At 31.1% G+C, this 19662-nt stretch overlaps 1 protein-coding gene and 1 long non-coding RNA gene across 5 annotated transcripts; both read right to left on the reverse strand.

Moving 5' to 3' along the window:
- Nucleotides 1–5884: 5884 nt before the first annotated feature.
- UMAMIT25 (nodulin MtN21 /EamA-like transporter family protein) lies at nt 5885–9467 on the reverse strand. The gene is made up of 7 exons (XM_039035317.2): nt 9130–9467; nt 8780–8842; nt 8414–8530; nt 7776–8031; nt 7139–7297; nt 6891–7042; nt 5885–6349 (listed from the first exon to the last, which is right to left on the reverse strand). Exons 1-7 carry the CDS (start codon nt 9306–9308, stop codon nt 6172–6174), a joined length of 1104 nt encoding a protein of 367 aa, XP_038891245.2. The 5' UTR covers nt 9309–9467; the 3' UTR covers nt 5885–6171.
- Nucleotides 9468–13338: 3871 nt separating this feature from the next.
- Nucleotides 13339–18091, reverse strand: LOC120079402 (uncharacterized). 4 transcript variants are annotated; one of them, XR_005482237.2, is made up of 5 exons: nt 17992–18091; nt 17630–17849; nt 16533–16684; nt 16031–16095; nt 13339–15261 (listed from the first exon to the last, which is right to left on the reverse strand). It is a non-coding gene; the product is annotated as an uncharacterized LOC120079402 (long non-coding RNA). The 4 variants fall into 4 exon arrangements; XR_005482239.2 differs by lacking the exon at nt 17992–18091 and having other exon boundaries at nt 13339–13629; nt 15130–15261; nt 17630–17980; XR_005482238.2 differs by lacking the exon at nt 17992–18091 and having other exon boundaries at nt 16031–16113; nt 17630–17984.
- Between the last annotated feature and the right edge of the window lie 1571 nt (nt 18092–19662).

The following is a 19662-nucleotide window of genomic DNA, read 5'->3' on the forward strand; positions in this document are numbered from 1 at the left end:
ACACATTAATGTTCTCCGAATCTTGAATCTAAAGCCAAACCACACAAAGCATCAATCAATTTGGGTAGAAAAACTTATGGGTATTCAAAATTTTCCAAGAAACCCACTAAAGTAATCAAAACTCACCAAACTAACCAAAACCTTATCCAAAAATACAAGATTCCAGTGAGATGGAGTATAGATCTGACAAGATAGAGTGAAGCCCACACTTGAACATATCTATTACAAAGCTAGACCTTAACGAAGACGTGGACGACCTCGACGATAACAAGTGAATTTGGCTGGACCAACTTGACTGAAGCGACGAAAGCGATTGGGGGTGTTCGGCTACAGATCTGAGCAGAGCTGAAGTGACGGAAGTGACAGAAGCGTTCGGTTACAAATCTGGGCGCGACTAAAGCGATGGAAGCGGTTGGGGGCATTTGGCTACAAATCTAGGCGAGGTTGAAGACTCATGAACGACGTGCACAACTGGTCGGCTAGCGCCGCTAAGCAGACGACGAGGAAGAGGGTTGGCGTGGCTGAGCAGATGACGGGATGAAAAACTAAATAACAGCAGTTCGAACGGAGGCGCGAGGAGAATGAAGGCTGACGATGGCTAGGGCTCTCAGACGCATGGAAGAAGAAAAAAGTTAGGGGGAAGGGGAAGGTTGTGAGTGAGATAGTGAAGGAGGAGAGAAAAAGTTTTTAATTTGAGAGAAGGAAATGAAAATGGGAGAGGGAAATGTTATTTTATTTGATAATTTTTATAGGAGAGAAACCAAATTTGAGTAAAAAATAAAGTCTTTACACGATCGCTAAGTAAAAAATAAAGTCTCTACACGATCACTTAGCTCTGCTACATGATCGCTGAGTAACACTAGACGATCGCTGAGTAATAAAATGTATACGATCGCTTATCCAATGCTGCTATACGATCGCCTACCAAATGTTACACGATCGCTGAGCTCGGCTACACGATCGCTTAGCTCTGCTACACGATCACTGAGTAACAAAATGCTATATGATCGCCTACCAAATTGGAGGCCTATCAAATATCCGAAATATTTTGTCAATCTCCGTTTTTTAATCCTTTTACTTGACACGAAAAAAAGTCAAGTAAGAGCTTCTTAGACTTGACACGTGAAACGTGTCAAGTAAAACCATATATTACCTGACACGAGAATCATGTCAAGTAAAGGTTCGTGTGAAAATATCTGAAATATTCCGTCAATCTCCACTTTTTTAACCCTTTTACTTGACACGAAAAAATGTCAAGTAAGAGCTTTTTATACTTGGCACGTGAAACATGTCAAGTAAGACCTTATATTACTTGACACGAAAATCGTGTCAAGTAAAGGTTCGTGTGAAAATATCCGAAATATTTCGTCAATCTCCACTTTTTTAATCCTTTTAGTTGACATTTTTTTGTCCAAAATCATATTACTTGACGTTTTTTTCCATAGAAACGTCAAGTAATTAAAAACTACAAGTGTCAAGTATTGTAGATTTCATAGTAGTGAGCCTAAATAGTCTATAGTACTTGGATTAGGTTGGATACCTATTTCTAAAGATACTATTGAATACAACCCGCTTTATGATTGTTACAAATGTTGTAAAGTATCATAAATGATGTGATCAGTTCGTTCATGTAGAGACATGTGAGCGGGGTGTTATACAGAATGAGATTATGTAAGACTGACCACAAAATAATCACTGTTACATATTAACACTGTTTATTGTTAACATTGATTAATTTCACTTCTTGATGACCTAGATAACTTAATCTGAATCCTGAGTTGTCTCTGTTTATTCAGGATTGTCCCTTTTTTGCATAGGGGATTGTCCCCTTTTTTGCATAGGTAAGGGTAAGCTGAACAACACTGGTTAATATGCCTTTCATTTCAAAGACAAGATAGGGTAGATAGTTGGGGACATAGAATTTACAAGATGGAATTCACTCCTACCCATTTAGGGATAGTAGAAAGGTTGTTCCGCTAAGGCTGAACCCCGGTCTTGAACAAGGGGCCTCATCCTCTCGTTGGCCTGAGAGGGAATTGATTTAGTGATTAAGATCCTAAATCAATTGTTCATTAGAGAGACAATGGTACTTAAGGAGAAAAGATGTAACTCAGAGATAAAACGGTAGTTGACGTAGTTGAGGTTACGAACAACCAATGAAGGATCAACTCATCGATGACAGTTATATCAAATGAATGCATAATATATCTATAGTGAGAGGAGTGCAACTATAGGATATAGTGAACATTCCTGTTAGTTAACAAATGTTCATTAACTAGGTTAAAGAGTTTGACCGATTAGTCTCGGATCATTGGAGCCCATGATCTATAGATCCATCGAGTCTCCTCGTTAGCTCACTAGGGACAAATTTGAAGAACTAGGTGAAGTGAGCATTTGAAATATTCAAATTCGGTCTTTAGGGGAAATTGTATTTTATATGAGATATAATTTACATTTATATAATTAAATTCTTGGAGAGTATGTTTTAAATAAAATTTTAGCAGGAAAGTGTTTGAAAATTGATTAATGTGATTAATTAAAAGCTAAGTATCAAAGACAATTTAATATGTGATATTAAATTTGTTTATTTATTTAATTAAATAACTTCTAAATATGAAAATAGTATTTCATATTTTTATCAAAAATTATTTTATTATAAAATTTATTTTAATAAAAAATTAGTTAGTGGAAAAATCCAATTGTTGGATTTTTCTACTAACTAAGAGGTTTTTTAAGTGGCTCTTTCAAAGTTTGACACCTAGAGATTTCATGCGAGTTTGAGGTAGAAGATATTCAACATAGGATTTTGCATGTATTTTGTCTTTAAATAGTCTTGTTTTTCAAATGTGGAAAAACTAATGTTTCCTTGAATATTGAAATTACCTCTTCGACAAAACCTCATTTACTGTCCTTTTTACTAGAGTGAAATTTCCTAGCTTTCACTAACAAAACGGTCCCACAACCATGTTTTTCAATCGGAGGATAGCGAGGATTTTCTGTTGGGGGTGTCGATCGAGTACAAAGAGGAAGATTACGGTAGATTCTATGTACAAAGGTTGTATTTTTTTCTTTTTTTGCATGCTTATACATAGTCTTAATGTAATTAGAACATTATCGATCTTTGCTTCCGCTGTGCATGTTGTCTTTATATTCCAACAAGGGGGAGCCTAAATACATTTGAAAGGGTGTCGCATCTAGAGGGAGCCTAGGTGATATGGGAGTTGAGCTCTACGTGAGCCATTATAGTAATTGGTATATTACAGATAAGCATTATGTTGTAAATTGTTTAACCCATCATTATTAGTGGATTATCTTTTCTGAGTATACAGCCCCCCAGACGTAGGAGGTTTATCATCGAACTAGGTTACCAACTCCCGTGTTCATTTATCTTTATTGTTGTTAGAATTATGTTATTATAATATTTGTTGGCGTTTTCTGTTTAACATCCGAATTTTGAGTGTTGAGTCACCCTAATGCTTTTTCACAAATTAAAGACTAAAATAAATAATAAAAAGTTTAAATCTTATTTGATAACGATTTTATTTTTAGTTTTATGTTTTTGAATTTATGCTTGTTTCTTTTTAATTTTTCTAGTATAGTTTCCACCAATTTTGTAGAAACACTTGAATTTCTAATTAAATCCTAAAAACAAAAACAAGTTCTTTAAAGCTTTTTTTTTTTTTTTTTTTAAATTTTTTCAATTTAGCTTCATTTTTAAAACATATGCAGAAATTAACTAGCTAAGTAAACATAGAAAAATTATAGTGTAATTGTTTTAAATAGTAAAATTGTTGAAAATATTTTCAGGTATAGCAAAATGGTTGTTTATTAGTGATAAACTGCGATAGACTTTTATCACTAACACTGATAGATGTCTATCGTGATCTATCACTAATAGATAGTGAAATTTTGTTATATTTGTAAATAAGTTGATTCATGTTTTTTTTTTATATATATATATATATATATATATATTTGAAAACAACCCAATATTATAGGGTGAAAGTAGTGTTACAAGTTTAAACAAAAATGAATATCAAATGAAGTTTTATATACTAAATAAAACAGTGAAAGTTAAAAACTAATTGATGAAAAATATCCAAATCTTTAGTCTTAAAAGTTTTAAGAGTTTTTTTTTCTCTTAAAATATATTTTTTTCATCTTAATATAAGTGAGGTATAGACGTTTGAACATCAAATTACAAGTAAATATACATATCAATTATGAATTTTTTTAGTAAAAAAATTATTGTTGTGTTATATTAACTTTTATTAATATTATATAAATTTATACCATAAATATTCTAATAAATGTCTCACATTATTAGTATATTTGAACTTCTAACATCTAAACATAATTTAGATCTCGTTTACTATCCATTTGAGAGTTGGATACAATTGTAAAGAGGTTAAACGAGCATCTCACATCCAAAAGGTGCCCCACATAGGTTTTCCCCGAAACCCCCCAATCACTTAGATTGCGTTATAAAGTAATTGAAATGTTAATAGATTACTTTTGGTTGTAAGAGGATTACTTTTGATTGTATTTACCAACCTATGTAATTGTTAATTGAAAAGTGTATATTTTATCATAACTCTCAAAATCTTTAAAAATTTAATACCCAAACCAAGGATTTTAAAAAAAGAAATAGTATTTATTTTAAATTTCGTGAATCTATTTCATATATTAATTTGATTGTAGATTTATTTTTTTTTTCAAAATATTTTTTTCTTAATTGATAGAATAATTCTAATATATATTTTTTAGATATCATAAATATATATATATATATTTTAAGAAAAATCTTTAATATATTCTTTTTTGTCTTGAAAAATAAGAATAATCTCAATCTACAATCTTAAACCAAAACTAGAAATACTTAGCGTGTTTGGTTTCCATGGAACGAGTTGGAGCGAGAGCGAGAAAGGAATTTATTGATGAAATCACATACCTAGTGTATCTGGTTTTGACCACATAGCAAGGGTTGGAGAAAGTGCGGGAGCGAGATCAAATGAAAAATGAGGGACTCAGGAAAATTGCTAGGATGGAGAGAAAAGAATGGATATCAAGTTTGATGTATATGGGCTTTTTTAATATTAAAAAGGAAGAGTAGTGTGTTTATACTCAAATTGAGATGTATATACTAATGGAAGGTGGGCAAAGTAGGTCAAAATCATTGTAATCAAATTTACACCTTAAATAGGAGCAATTGAACCCCAAGAAATAGGGGTAATGTTAAATGTGGGCACCACTACGCTTTACCTTTAGGGGATTGGGTAAACAACCGCAAAAGCAACAAGGTGGATCCCACTTCTATGAATTAGATACCATTTGCTAAGATTGTAGAATATCAAATGTAGCCTTAGTCAATATGACACTATCATTTGCGTAAAGAGTTATCATTCCTTTTCTACCCCACATTTATTGAACTAGAACATTCTTGCTAAAGGTCTCTTTGGATTGACATGAGAAAAAAGTGTGTTTAAAAAAAAGACTCATTTTTATTTAAATATTTTTGGCAAAAATAATTGAAAATACTCTTTAAAAGCTAGTTTGGCACTCCGTTTTTTTTTCTTTCTAAAATGACTTATTTTTTAAATTGAAAATTTGAAGATGCATTCTAAACACATCCTGATAAAACATAGTAGAATATAATAGTTGTGTACTTTTAGAGTTGTTTTTTAGTTCAATAACTACCAAATCGAGAGATAGAAACATCGACAAACTGTATTTAGTGTTATATACATCACCAAGTAAAGCTCTAAATGGAAAAAAATGTGAAACTTACAGACATAAATTTCATTGGAAAAATTTTCACCCAAAATAAGCGTAATTCAACTGACATAGTATTTATACTATTAACTTCAATGTCAGAGGTCTGATTTTCCCATCCTACATATTTAATTCAATACCTTTGAGAAAAAAAAAAAATCAACCATACAAATTCTTGAGACCATGTTATACATAAGAATTAAATTTGCAAAAGAAAAACTTATACACATTGAAAATTTAAACGCTTTGAGAGGTAGAAGAAGAAAACATTTTAACAATACAATCCCCAATTCCAAATTTTGATGTTCTTCCTCCTCAAAGGAACTTTTCAAGTCCATTTTTGGGATCATATAAACTTTCTCCACATTATTTGATTTTCTTGCCTCATTTTCTCCCCCTTTATTTGATGTTTGTGATTTGCAATTCCATGTCATCCTTCTCCTCAATAATATGACTCCCATCTGGCTTCTCTATTGTTGGTTTTTCCATGTTGTGATGATCTTCTAGTTTCATCTCTTTGGACTTCCCCCATAGCACAGCATAAAGCCCAATGATTATCAAAACAGAGCCAATAACACTGTTGAATCCCACAAAAACAGTGAAAAATACCAGAAAAAAAAAAGTCATTTATTACATATCAACACTCCTCAAAATTACCACAAAAATCTATAAGTAAAATGATAAGGTCTCGTATAATAACGATTCTATTTTCTAAATTTATACTTGTTTTCTTCAAAATTTTCAATCGAAATTTTTATCTTTATTAAAGAAACACTTAAATTCCTAATTGAGTTTAAAAAATATAAACAAGTTTTTTAAAACTACTTCTTAATTTTAAAATTTTGAATTGACTTTTAAAGAGAAAATAGATAACAAAACACAGAAATTAATGAACGAAAATAGTGTTTATAAGCTTAAATTCCAAAAAAACAAATGGTTTTCAACTGGAATCTAAATGAAACGAAAAGGGCGTAGATCAAGATTAAATTTTTCAAAAAAACAATGTAAGCTAAGATGGTAAGTGTTTTATATACTTTTTTAAGAAGAGTACTAATATGGTTAAAATGACCGTTTGATAACGATTATGTTTTGAATCAAAGAAATGCATGGATACGTACGTTCCGATGTAGAGTTGTTGGTGGAGTAGAGCCCAACTAAGGATGGCCACAATGATAAGCAATAAAGGAGAGAAAATGGAGACATAGAGAGGGCCTTTCCTTTGTATAATCCATGAAGTTATGCTAAATGTCAATGCAGAGCACACAACTCCCTGTGAATAAACAACATATCATAGAAGAGAGTTTCTCAAACTTTCCGTAATGACACTACGTACGTACGTATCGAGAGATTTAAGTACGGTACGTACCGCATAAAGAGCTGCAACGAGTCGGATTGTACTTTTCAAAGACCAAGCAGCAACATTGTGCTCTGAAATCACAGCTATGAGTCCACATTGGAAAAAGGCCATGAAGCACAACAATGTAGTACTTGTATAGGGAGCTTTGAACTTGACACTCAATCTTGCCTACAAAGTATAATAGTTTCTCAAGCTATCTTTAGATTGGAAATTAAAGTGTAGCAAAATTAGGGTAATTAATGATCTAAAACACACAGACACTTTAGTTTGATAAACGTGTTCTTGTCCGACACTCTGATGCTTGTTGGATACATATCGAACATTATTAGTGCAACAAATGTGTTAGGACATTTATATCACACCTGTTGAGTAGATTGAAATGACACATATACGACAATATAATAATAAATTTTAAGTGTAAAATACATTAAACTAATTTTTTAAGCATACACATGCATCAGTCCATTTACTTTAAATTTACTTATGGTGTAAAATGATATATATTATTAAAAATGTATATTTTAATAAACGTGTCCTTGTATCTATGTCTTAAATTAAAAAAAAAAAAAAAAAAAAAGTGGTATTTCGTTGTATTTGTGTCTCATATTCATGCTTCTTAGCTGATTATGATTATATGATTACTTACTTGGATGACAAACCATAATGCCCAAGCAAAAGAGCTCAAGAGCAACAAAACCGAGCCGAGGACGCATTTTCCTTGACGGTTCGTCGGGTTTGTTTCCTTGATCATTCTCTCAACATATGGCCAGTGAATTTTTGATTCACCTAAGTCAATGGTGTGTCCATGGTAGAAAGACAGCAGCATTGCCCCACATACACACAAAATTGTCCCTGTTACCTTTGCAAAACCAGACTTGGTCTTGATTCTCACACTCTCCTGTCTGCCAAAATATTACATATTATATATTTATATCAAAGCTTTCCATTTAAAAAGAAGCCCTTAATTTTACCTTTAACAACATTCCCTTAATCCAAAAACTTAAGTTAGATTACAAATTCTAGTACCACATGTTACCTCAATTTATAGAAAGAAATACTGACGGACTTGTGTGTGTGGGATCCATGACATACGATAATATATTTTCTCTGATGACATGTTAAATGCTGAATCAAAATTGTTATTACATCGTAGTACTAATATAAGACTTTCTTTTTATAGCAAGTGGACTATATATTATACGAAACAGAATGAAAATGACACGTATAACACTGAACTCGAAAGCTTAAACTAATAAATTAGAAAGAGAGAGAATTAAATTTGACCTGAAAATAACAGCAAGAATAAAAGTAGCAGCTGGAAGAACATTGGCCATGGCACTTGAAATTGTTGGGTTTGTGTATTTCAACCCAACAAAGAAGAATATCTGGTTTCCTGTTGCTCTGCCCCGAAACATTTAAAATTTAGGTCGTTTAATAACAATTTCATTTTTTAGGTTTTTTTTTTCCATTAATTCTTAAGACAAGAATAAATTTTAAAAATTAATTTTTTTTTTTGTTTAATTTTTTAAAACATTAGTATAAAGTGAATAATAAAAATCTTATAGTTATCAAATGGACGTTTTTCATTATTTCTAATAAAGTTGTAAAGTTGAAAACTTGAAGATGGACCCTTTTTATTTTTTTACTCACCCTGATAAGGAACACACAAAGATTTGAATCAGAACTGTAAAAGTGATCTTTGGCCTTGTTTTCCTGCACCAAAAATAATAACAAATAATAAATAAATAAATAAATATTACATGAATCTTTACAAGAAGACAAACAAAAAATAGAAAAAACTAAATAGAACAATCTCCATATAAACAAACAAGAAAACCAAGAAAGATTCTTTTTTTTAGTATTTTTTGAACTCCTCTCTTCAAAGAAATTGTAAAAAGAAAAAAAAATGAAACCCATAACAAAGAAAGGATGGATAAATATGAATATATATGAAAAAAGAAAAGAAAAAAAGAGGTTAAAAAATTATGGGTATAGGGTACCTTTCAGTAAAAAAGGCAAAAGGAGCAATGGCCAAAGTGCCAAAAATCTGTCTATAAGTGAGAAGAACAAGAGGGTTCATTCCAGATTGCATGGCAAGTTTTGAGATAATGTTTATACCAGCATAGCATATTTGCAATATAATCATTCCTATCAATGCTGTAATATCATCTCCTTCCATTTCTTCTTCTTCTTCTTGAGATGTTCTTGATCTTTTTGAGAGAGAAGATCAAAGGTATTCACAGAATGAATCCATGCATGAGGGAGAGAGAGAGAGATTTAGAAGAAGTATATATATGTGTGTGTGGACGTTTGTGAGAGGAAAGAAGGAGAGGGGCTTGAAGAGAGAAGTTACGTGTGGGAAGTTATGTAATGAATTTGAACTAGATTGGTAATTAAGACAAAGAACAAATTTTGAATTAACTTGAGTATGGCTCAACTTTGGTTAGTTAAAAGAATATCAATTAATTCGGTACATTTAAATAAGTTTCGAAAAACTAATTAACAATATTATGTGAATTATGAATAATAAAAAAAAATCTATTACAATTGCAGTAGTTTTGATTGTGAAATATTAAACATGGTCTAAATATAAATGCTTGTTCGCATTAGAACACAATAATAGAAAAAACTACTACGTCACTCAACGACTAGTCTAGTCTAGTAGTGGTTTGGATCTTGATCGAAAACCCGAGCTTTCCGAGCTGATCTCTATGTTGTTGGGGAACTCTGCTACAATTTGACCACCCTTCTTGATTTACTATGTTTCAGTCTTTTAAGTACTTTTGGATTATATTTCACACGCGAGGATATGTGCTTGTGGGCTAGGTGAATATTGGATACAAGCGAATCTCGATAAGTGGTTAGAAGTGTTTGAATCTCTACCCCACATGTTGTTGGACTCCAGAAAAAAAAATATTAAAATACCTTTTTTAGTCTATTGTTCGTTAAATTTCATTTTATTTTTGTTTTACATTATTTTTATGCTATCAATAGTTAGTCATTTGATGTTTTTTTTTTTTTTTTTTATTGAAAAGGGTTAAATAATAAACGTCATTAATGCAAACGAGAAAAAAATAATGAAAATTGAGTTTTGTTTGAAAGCTTTAACGATAAATTAAGAGTATGCATATGAACTAAAATGAAGTGAAATTAAAAGTATAGGAACCAAAAATTATATTTTAGTAAAAACATATATATATATATATATAACCAAAGCAATTATATTATTGTGGCAGTCTCATTGATAAATATTTAAAAAATGGTGTAGTTGAAAATGGTTCGAGAAATAACTATATGAGGGGAATTGATGTTACAACATTAGACGTATGAGATAGAAAAACATTGAATTTTTTTTTTTTTTAAGATAAACAGTTGTACCTAGGGAAAGGATTCATGGGTCGATGAAACTACTACCGATTGTAACGATTTGATTGAATAATTTTTCGAGATATAAATGGAAAGGAAGAATTTTTCTTTTTTTTTTTTTTTTGGCAAGAATGAAAGAAAAGAAAGACACATAGGTCAACATTGTTGGCACAATTTAAGCATTTGCATGGAACAGAAAGTTGCCACTAGGCCAGAAAGTTGGTTTCTTAAGGGCACATTTGGAGAAAAATAAAAGAACTTGAAGCAAAAAAACACTTCTTCCATAATATCTCAATTTAATTATAATAAGAATCCTCTTGGGATTTTTCATTTGCCAAACATTACTTCTTGTTGTCTTTGTTGGGTTGCACATACAGTACAGCTCATTTGGGATTTTGCATGGCTGAATTAGTTTAAGAAGCTTGGGATTAGTGACAAGTGGTGCAATTTGATTGGATCAAGAGAAGGGTTAATTAATGTGAGAAAATGAGCCATACCTATAATATTATATGCCTTTTGTGCATTGGAAATATATAATATTTGGGAAGTGGGATAGACCCTACAAAAATGCAACCATTTATGGCAATGTCATAACAACTTATGAATGGGGAAGCTTAGCAAAGAATATAGATAGTTGAGAAATTTTCCTTTGATTGGAGAATATATATGGATTTCTTTCTAGGATGTAATTTAGTTCGTGTGCATTGAATTTCTATTTGTTTAAGATGATAATTATGGATGAAAGATCAAACCTTTAACTTTAAAATAGAGAGTAGGTTAATTATTGCTTAGTTAAAACTTATTTTAGTATTAAATTTCTATTGATTTATCATTGTCTAATATGGATATATAATATTAATAATTATAATTAAAAAAATACTAGATGCTTATTTGCTAATTTATTTCCTTAGGATTGATTTATACTATTTCAATTCTTTTACTTTTAGCCTGGTCTATTTAGGGATCAAAATAAAGAGGTTTATGATAATTTTAAGTCTTCGATTGATTTTAGATGTAAGTGGATTACTAATTATTTGCATGCTTTCGCTGGACTATATCTATCTGTTTGGCGTAGATCCTTATCCTTTCAATCTTGTGCTTTTCATTTTACGAGGTGTGAATGGAATACTTTAGCTCATGAGGTTGCTCGTCGAGGTTTTTCAGAAGTATCGTTTAATTGGCTTTGTAATCTCCTTGATAGGTTGATTTCGAGTTGTAAAGACGATGTTAATTCATTTTAGTTTGTAGATTTTAAAAACATTCAAACTTCTTGTACTTATAGTATTTTATTTCTTGATAAACTTCTTTTTTTTTTTCCAATCACAATTTTAGGACACCAAAGAAAGAGATAAAAGGGAAGGTGATTATAGACGATGGTGATAGGCGACAATGGTGAGCCAATGAGATAACGAGGGAGAGGAATGAAGGAGGAGATAGGACGAAGGAAAAGAGAAAATATAGGAAAGAGTAAGAAAAGTTTAGAACCTCAACTTCCAAAGTTTAATGAGTTACTTAATTAATTGTCATATCATTAACGGTAGAATAAATATGCACCAAACTCCAAATCTAAAGTAGGGGTGTTCATGGATTGAGTTGGATTGCGTTGAAATAATTTTTAGATCTAACCCAATTGTTCGAGTTGTAAATTTCTTCAACCCAAATAACTCTTATTAAAAAATAAACAAACTCAACCCAACCATGAAATATTTGGATTGGGTTGGTTTGGGTTAATTGGGTCATTTGTTTAAAATTTTGTTATAAAAAGAAGCACAACGTAAATATGTAAAAATATTATTTAATTATTTAATTAAGATTAACAACTCAATTTCAGTTTATATAGTGAAAATTTTATTCCTAGAGTTCAAATAAACTACTTTTAAGAGTTGTTGAAGAATAAATTATTAAAAAAATATTAGAATTAAATAAAATTAAAATCAATATATGTATAAATAATTGTGTCATAAGTAATAAAAAATATATTTAAAAGTTAATAATAAATTCGGGTTGGTTTGGGTTATATTAGGTAAACTCATGAACTAACAAACCCATAAAATTTTCATTTATTTGAACCTAACCCAACTCAAATGAGTTGATAACCTATGGGTTGGGTTGGGTTGATCGATTTTTTTCGGGTCATCGAGTTTTTTGAACACCCTTAATCTAAAGCACTAAAAATGTAACTTGTCAAAGAATTAATCAAATAAAAATGATCATGATTAAAAGTCATTTCATACACTACAAAAAATAATAGATACAACAGCTAACGATGAATGTCTTGATAGCCCATGTTATTACAAGTATGTGATTTTTTATAACATTTTTGGACAACTATAATGGATGTTATAATAGAGTATAAACGTATAGTTTATATCTATTGTTATGAAAATATTTTATAGTCTTTTTGTTAAAGTATGATATGTTTATATAGCTAAAATAATGTGCTATCTATAACTTGTAATAGCATTTTTTTATCACTATGATATAATATTTACAGCTTTAATATGATGCTATAACAAAGTTATTTAGTCTTTTCTAATTACTATATTATTCAATAGCCTTTTGATAGCATTTCTTTCTCACTATATAAATTTGTTATAACTTTCACTAATAGCTATAAAAGGTATAACTTTTAATTTAACAATACTATATAATATTCACATTTTGTGCTAGAAATAAATTCACTTTATTGTGAAAATATCACTCAAATTAAATACATTTTGATAAAATTCATTTCAAGTACTCATTTTTGAACTAAATGCACACACATAAAATACTTCATAATATATTAAATAACATGACTTCTATTCATAATTGAAATTGAATAATCTATTTGCACTAATAAATAAAGAGTATTAAGTAATTTCCTAGAATAAAAAAGTTATTCAAACGATACAAGATAAAATATTCACTAAATGTAATCCAACATCACTTAGTTCTCAAAATACAAACTTTAACAATGTATTTAACATTGTAGGATCATTGTAATCACTACACAATATGGTAGATTATTATAGTCGTATCTACATTTTTATCTTTTTCGAAGACTAAGGCACAAGGAAACCTCACAATATATCTCCAACCATAAAGCTGAAATCAAAGCTTCAATTGGAGAAATTTTCAAGTACTTTAAAACCCTTCAAGAAGAAACAACAGAAAATTAGCAAAATACAAATATAAGTAAGCCAACAAAATCAATGTGTGTACATCAATGAATCCCTAAAAAAATGCCAAATTTTCTATTGAATCCATTCTTTCATTTCCCTCGCAATCAAAATCTTCATCAATAAAAGGACACAAACCATTCAAGTAAATTGGGTTACAGTGGACGGATGAGATTTTGTTAATTATAACTATCTTATTTGGGAATTCTAATTTTTCCAATGAAGTTTTTGTCTTTCTTCTCAATCATTTCACTAATTGGTAATTGCATTTCCACTTCAACTTCTTTAATCAAAGCAAAGGTTAACGAAATTAACCATGGAAAGAGAAAAAAAATAGGTAACTACGCAATCCTAAGGCATAAATACTGCGATTAGAAAAGATAAACAATGAAAGTAAAGAACCTCAAACTTTTTTTTTCTTTTATGGGAACAACTTATTTATTGTTTTCAATCTCTCTTCCACACCAAAAAAGGTGAATGGAAAGAAGAACGAGCAAAGCTATCAACAAAACTAATTGCTATGGAAGTTGTAGCAGTAGTAGTCGTCATAAGCACTCATGTAAAGGAACTAGAAGCTTTCACATAACACACAAATTTCCAAAACTAAAAAAGACCTTAAAATCCCAAAGCGCAGTCCATCAATACTACCTTCCTACCCCTATCTCTACATTTATGACTAATCAGAAATAGAGGAGAAAGAAAAACAAACAAGTTGAAAAGACGAAGAATTCAGAAATGAAAGTAAGCTAACAAAATTAACGACTCATTCCCTTCCTTCTTTTCTAGTAGAAATGAGTTCTAATATGGCTTAATCAAAATAGTGAACTTTTTTCTTCTAGAGAAAACAAGTATAATTTAATAGCCCATTAATCATTCTGAAACATCTTCTATGTATAACAAAATAAATGCAATTGTAATCCTGTGTAAAAACTTGCTAAGGTTGGTTTTTCTAATGAGAAAGCTAAAACAATAATAATAATAAAAAAAAAGATCTACCAAAGAGTTGAAAGAAATAACTCAAAACAGAGAATCCAAAAATAAAAAACCAGAAATCCAAACAGCTTCCAACATGAAGGTCCTGAGCAAGTGGAAAACTTCTTGTAATTGAGCAAGGCTTGAACTTACTCCTATACAATCCTTTTTTGAAGTTTGGTAATAGGCATGCAATTCGATTGAGAAATGAAGCATTGCTACTTACTCGTTGAGTGATATTGTTACCATAAAAATCGTTGAGAAATGAAGCACTGCTCCTAAAATTTAAATAAGACCACCTTTGGATCTAAACAACAACCATAAACTCAATCTTTAAGTGATATTGCAATCATAAAAAATAACATAAATTGTAGCATAAGGAGTACAAAATCCATACCAGTGGATTTTTCATGGAATTTTCAGGAATATTTCAACCAGAAGAATTATCATTGAAATGAGAATAATTTGGCAGTGGATTAAACTAGCTAGTAGAAGACTTACAAATTTTGACATGGTCTCCTCAACCTTTTTTAATGCTACATAACAATGTTGTGGTGAATATAGAAGTAGATAAGTGTTCGAATTGCTTCAGCTGTAGTGATTCTCTCCAAAGAATCATCACTATGATTCAAACTGAATAAAGAAAATGGATTAGAAATTAACAATCAGCATTTTGTAAAAAGAAAATGAACTACAAAATGTAGAGTAACTCAATTGTTCTTACTTGGCACAAAGCTCGACAAAATAGGGAACATTAAATGATTTAAAGTGCCTTCTCATATACTAAATTAGTATTCACGTTTAGGAACAAAAAAATGATTTAGCCACAACTTTTTTCACTGTTATTGTTTATCTTAGCAACTTTAGTTTTTAATCATTCCAAGCAATGAACACCTTTTGATTTGTTACCCTTATGTCTAATTTATGATGAAAAAGAAAAAGAAGAGAAAAAAAAAAAAAAAAAAAAAAAACTAGCAGTGCACATCAATCCAATTACATAGCATAATATCTTTAGGTGAAACTTGAAAGAAAAAACAAGGCTATCGAAAAAAAATTGGACTCCACGTTTTCCACGGACAAAGATTTCCAAACTCATGTAGTTTAGAACAAAACCTTGCTACTCTATTAAGCTATTTTCAGGATACATCTAAACAAGCTATTAAATATTTTGTCAAATCAATTATTTTATTTTCCCCCTTGCATCAAACAAACTCCAAACTAGAATTGATGGACAGTCGCTCCATAAGTCAACGTAAACACCTCCACATTCTACATCGATTCAACTTTAGCTTCTTTTCAATGGAAAATGACCCAATAAAAGAAATGTACTTAAAAAAACCTAAAAAATGTACTTTCTCATCTATTACCACTAAACACACATCTTGATCACAAACAAACTTACCCCTTCAAGTACATCTGATTAATTGTGTCCACGATGTGCCCCTTTCATCTGCATTCCCAAATTTCCTAGCACAACACACACGTCTTGAATTTATCATCAATCAACCATTCGAAAATATTTATATGCTACTTCCGTTCACACTTTATACAAAATGTGTTTATGTCATTAGGCCTTACCTACTTCATCCCTTGATGACATTCTATTATAATAATTTAGACATCCATTTCTTTTGACCCATAGAAACCCAATTGACACATTTTCCCACACTCATTCCCTTTGAAAACCAAAACATTATTCAAATATTTACCTGTTGCAGATATAAACATATGCCTACTATAGCTTACTCTTAAACAAATTATTGCCTGGAACAAACCATTTTGGAGTACTTTACATATTCACATATTCAATAAGATAGCAGAAATGCATCAATTCGATCTAACCACATATTTGATTGACACGAGGTAATATTTTTAGTGCATATGTTAAACATTCAAATACATACGTGTCCATGAGCTGAGGAAATTCCAAGTAATTCAAGCAGAGTATAGTGATGTATGTTAGCAATATCTGGTTCATCTTCCTCTTCTCCAAAAACTGTTCCGCAGATTCAATCAACTCTGTGCAACCCGATATCAAATTTGGAATCTCAAATATCTATAACAGAGGAAATCATATCTCGATATCAAATATTATAAAATGTGTAAATGTAAGAACAGTTTGATCTGTTGATTTCACTGCCTCATCATAATAGTTATCCTCCTACCGCTAACAATAATGAGAATGTGGTAGTAAACAAAAATTATAATCATAGTGATGACAACGATCATGATATCAAGAATAATAATTTAAAACCATACATGAGAAAAGGAACATCAGAGAGATGATCTCTTAAGAGATAAAACAACCAAACAAACAAACTGCCCAAGACACAAGAGCTCAAAATTCAATTGACCAAAAAAAATCAATTAGATGCTATATTCTGAATCTCACAGTTTTATGAAAGATTTGAAGGAACCAAATTCTTTAGAAGTTTATATAGAGATAGCTTATTCTATTCAATTTTTGTTCTATCCTTCTACCTAACCTACCAAATTAAACCCAAACAACCATTTTCTAGAGCAATTCAAACAAAAACTTACAAAAAATTTCAAACCTTATTGATCTTGGGAAGATTAGATAAGTTCCTGTCATTGAGCATTTCTTTAAACAACTCTTCTTTTTATTGCTTGTACTTTGTGCACATTAGCTATAAGAAGATATCCAAATGCAACATCATGTTTAGAGAAACAAAACATATGGGTTTTTATATAAAACTGATTCTGAATAGTTATCGATTTGAAATTCAATGAAAAAGTGTTAGGTAACTGCATTTTTAATCTATTTAGTTCAATATTGTGAGCTAATTTTTTAAGTGTGAAATAATTTCAAAGTTTGAATAAACTACAATCATGGTTCTTGAAAGTAGATGATTAGTTCTGCTATCCTAATCAGAAAAATAGTTTGAAATTTGATTGGTAAGGACGATTTCCCCAATTGACAAACAGTTGAAATCCAAAAGAGTAAACAAGAAAATAATTTAGAGCCATAATAATCACCCACATTGATGAAATCGTCCAATTTACAAGTGGATAAAATTCCAGCAGGCTTGACGAAGGTGATGCGAAAGAGTTCCTTGAGCTTTCAGCTTTGCTTAATGCTAGCAGCCCACTAACATTCTTCACGATGAACATCCCGTCCGCCATATCTTTCTCTTCCAAGCAAACTCCAGCACGACAGAGCACCACTTTCTCTTATGGCACAAAAAATTGAACTGCGATAACTGTATGATACAAACTTGTTAAGGAACCCATAAATAAAGAAAGTTAGGTTTAAGAAACCCAAGAAAACTTATTCAGGAATTGCCAAAGAAAGTTAGGTCAGGAATATATATGTTGAAGAATCGAATCAGTGAAAATACGAACTTGTTCCATTGCCATACTGTGTTGGCTCCAAATCCATAGAGTATAAGAAACTTAGGATTAGTCTTCTTCTGAGCTTCGTTTATAACTAACTTTATCTTGTAATGGTCTGTTGGCATAATTTCTATTTTTCTGTAAACAAAACAAATTGTAAGCAATCTTCAAAGTGAAAAGAACGTGAATCTTCCCGTGGACGTAGGCATATTGGCTGAACCACGTAATCCTGTGTTTTTCTTCTTCTCTTTATCTTATTCTTTCGATCAACATCAATATTTCTGCGAGTCACAAAAATATAATCTTGTTATCAAATCGTATCGAATTCCAGAGTATCGAATTCAATCGCGTATCAATTTTCTTCTATCGAGTAGCATCAAGTCAAACATTTTCGTCTTCGAGTTGCTTCGAGTAAAGAATAAGACTCATCGTATAGAGTCGAGTATCGATCAGCACACATCGTGTTCCATCGAACAAAGAACAAAAATTCGTCAAGGATAGAAGAAAATTCCCATCGAGTATCAAGTAGAAACTAATTGAGTATTGAGTATCTAGCATTGAGGATTTGATAGAGCCTTTCTCAACCATTTTTTCATCATCTTAGTATTGATCTTGAGTAATTAGGCCTAGAGAAAATTGAATAATCCAACAATTTGTGGTATCAGAGCATTTGAAGATCATCAAGATCAATATTCTTGAAGCATCAAGATATTTAAGAAAACCGTTCTCGATATTCTTTTAGGTCATTCATGGTTGTTGCTAGATTTGAAATAGAGAAGTTAGATGGAAAGGGTGATTTTGGTCTGTGGAATGTCAAAATCAAAGCTATTCTTGGACAAAAGAAAACTCATAAAGCTCTTTTAGACCCGTCGACTCTGCCACCTACATTAACAGCTCAAGAAAGGGAAGATATGGAACTTACTACTTATGGAACTTTAGTTCTTAATCTCAGTGATAGCATCTTGAGACAGGTGATCGATCAAGACACGGCTTACAAGATGTGGGTTAAGCTGGAAGGTCTCTATGCAACTGAGGATCTCCGCAACAAGATATTCTTAAAGGAAAAGTTCTTCACTTTTAAGATGGATTTTGCTGAACCACTATCAGACAGTCTAAATGAGTTTAAAAGGATAGTTTCTAAGTTCAAAAGCCTTAGCGAAAATATTGGCGATGAGAATGAAGCCTTTATTTTGTTGAACTCTCTACCTAAAGCCTATAAGGAGGTAAAGAATTCCTTGAAATATAGCAGAGAGTCAATTACCACTGATGCCATTATTTCAACATTAAGAACTAGAGAGTTGGAGCTTCGGTCAGTTAAAAAAGGAATAGCCTGGTGTAGAACGGTTGTTTGTCAAGGGCAAGAACAAGCAGAATCAGTCTAAAGGGACTAAAAATCAGTCTGGTGAAGAGCATAAACCAAAAACCAAATTGAGATGTAATTACTGCAAGAAGAAAGGACATTTGATGAGGGATTGCTACAACTTAAAACGGAAAAATCAGGAAAAAGAAAAGGATCAGAAAGGAAAATAGCCAAAAGCTTCAGTGGTTAAAGGGTCCTACTTCTATTCTGATGCCTTAGCCTCTACTAGAAACAAAACCAACCAAATAAGTTCTCCTGGGAAGCATGACTGGGTACTTGACTCTAGCTGTACCTATCATATTACACCCTTCAGACCTTGG

Source organism: Benincasa hispida, chromosome 6, assembly GCF_027475165.1.
Source record: "Benincasa hispida cultivar pf3 chromosome 6, pf3_genome.v1.1, whole genome shotgun sequence".
Lineage (NCBI taxonomy): Eukaryota > Viridiplantae > Streptophyta > Magnoliopsida > Cucurbitales > Cucurbitaceae > Benincasa > Benincasa hispida.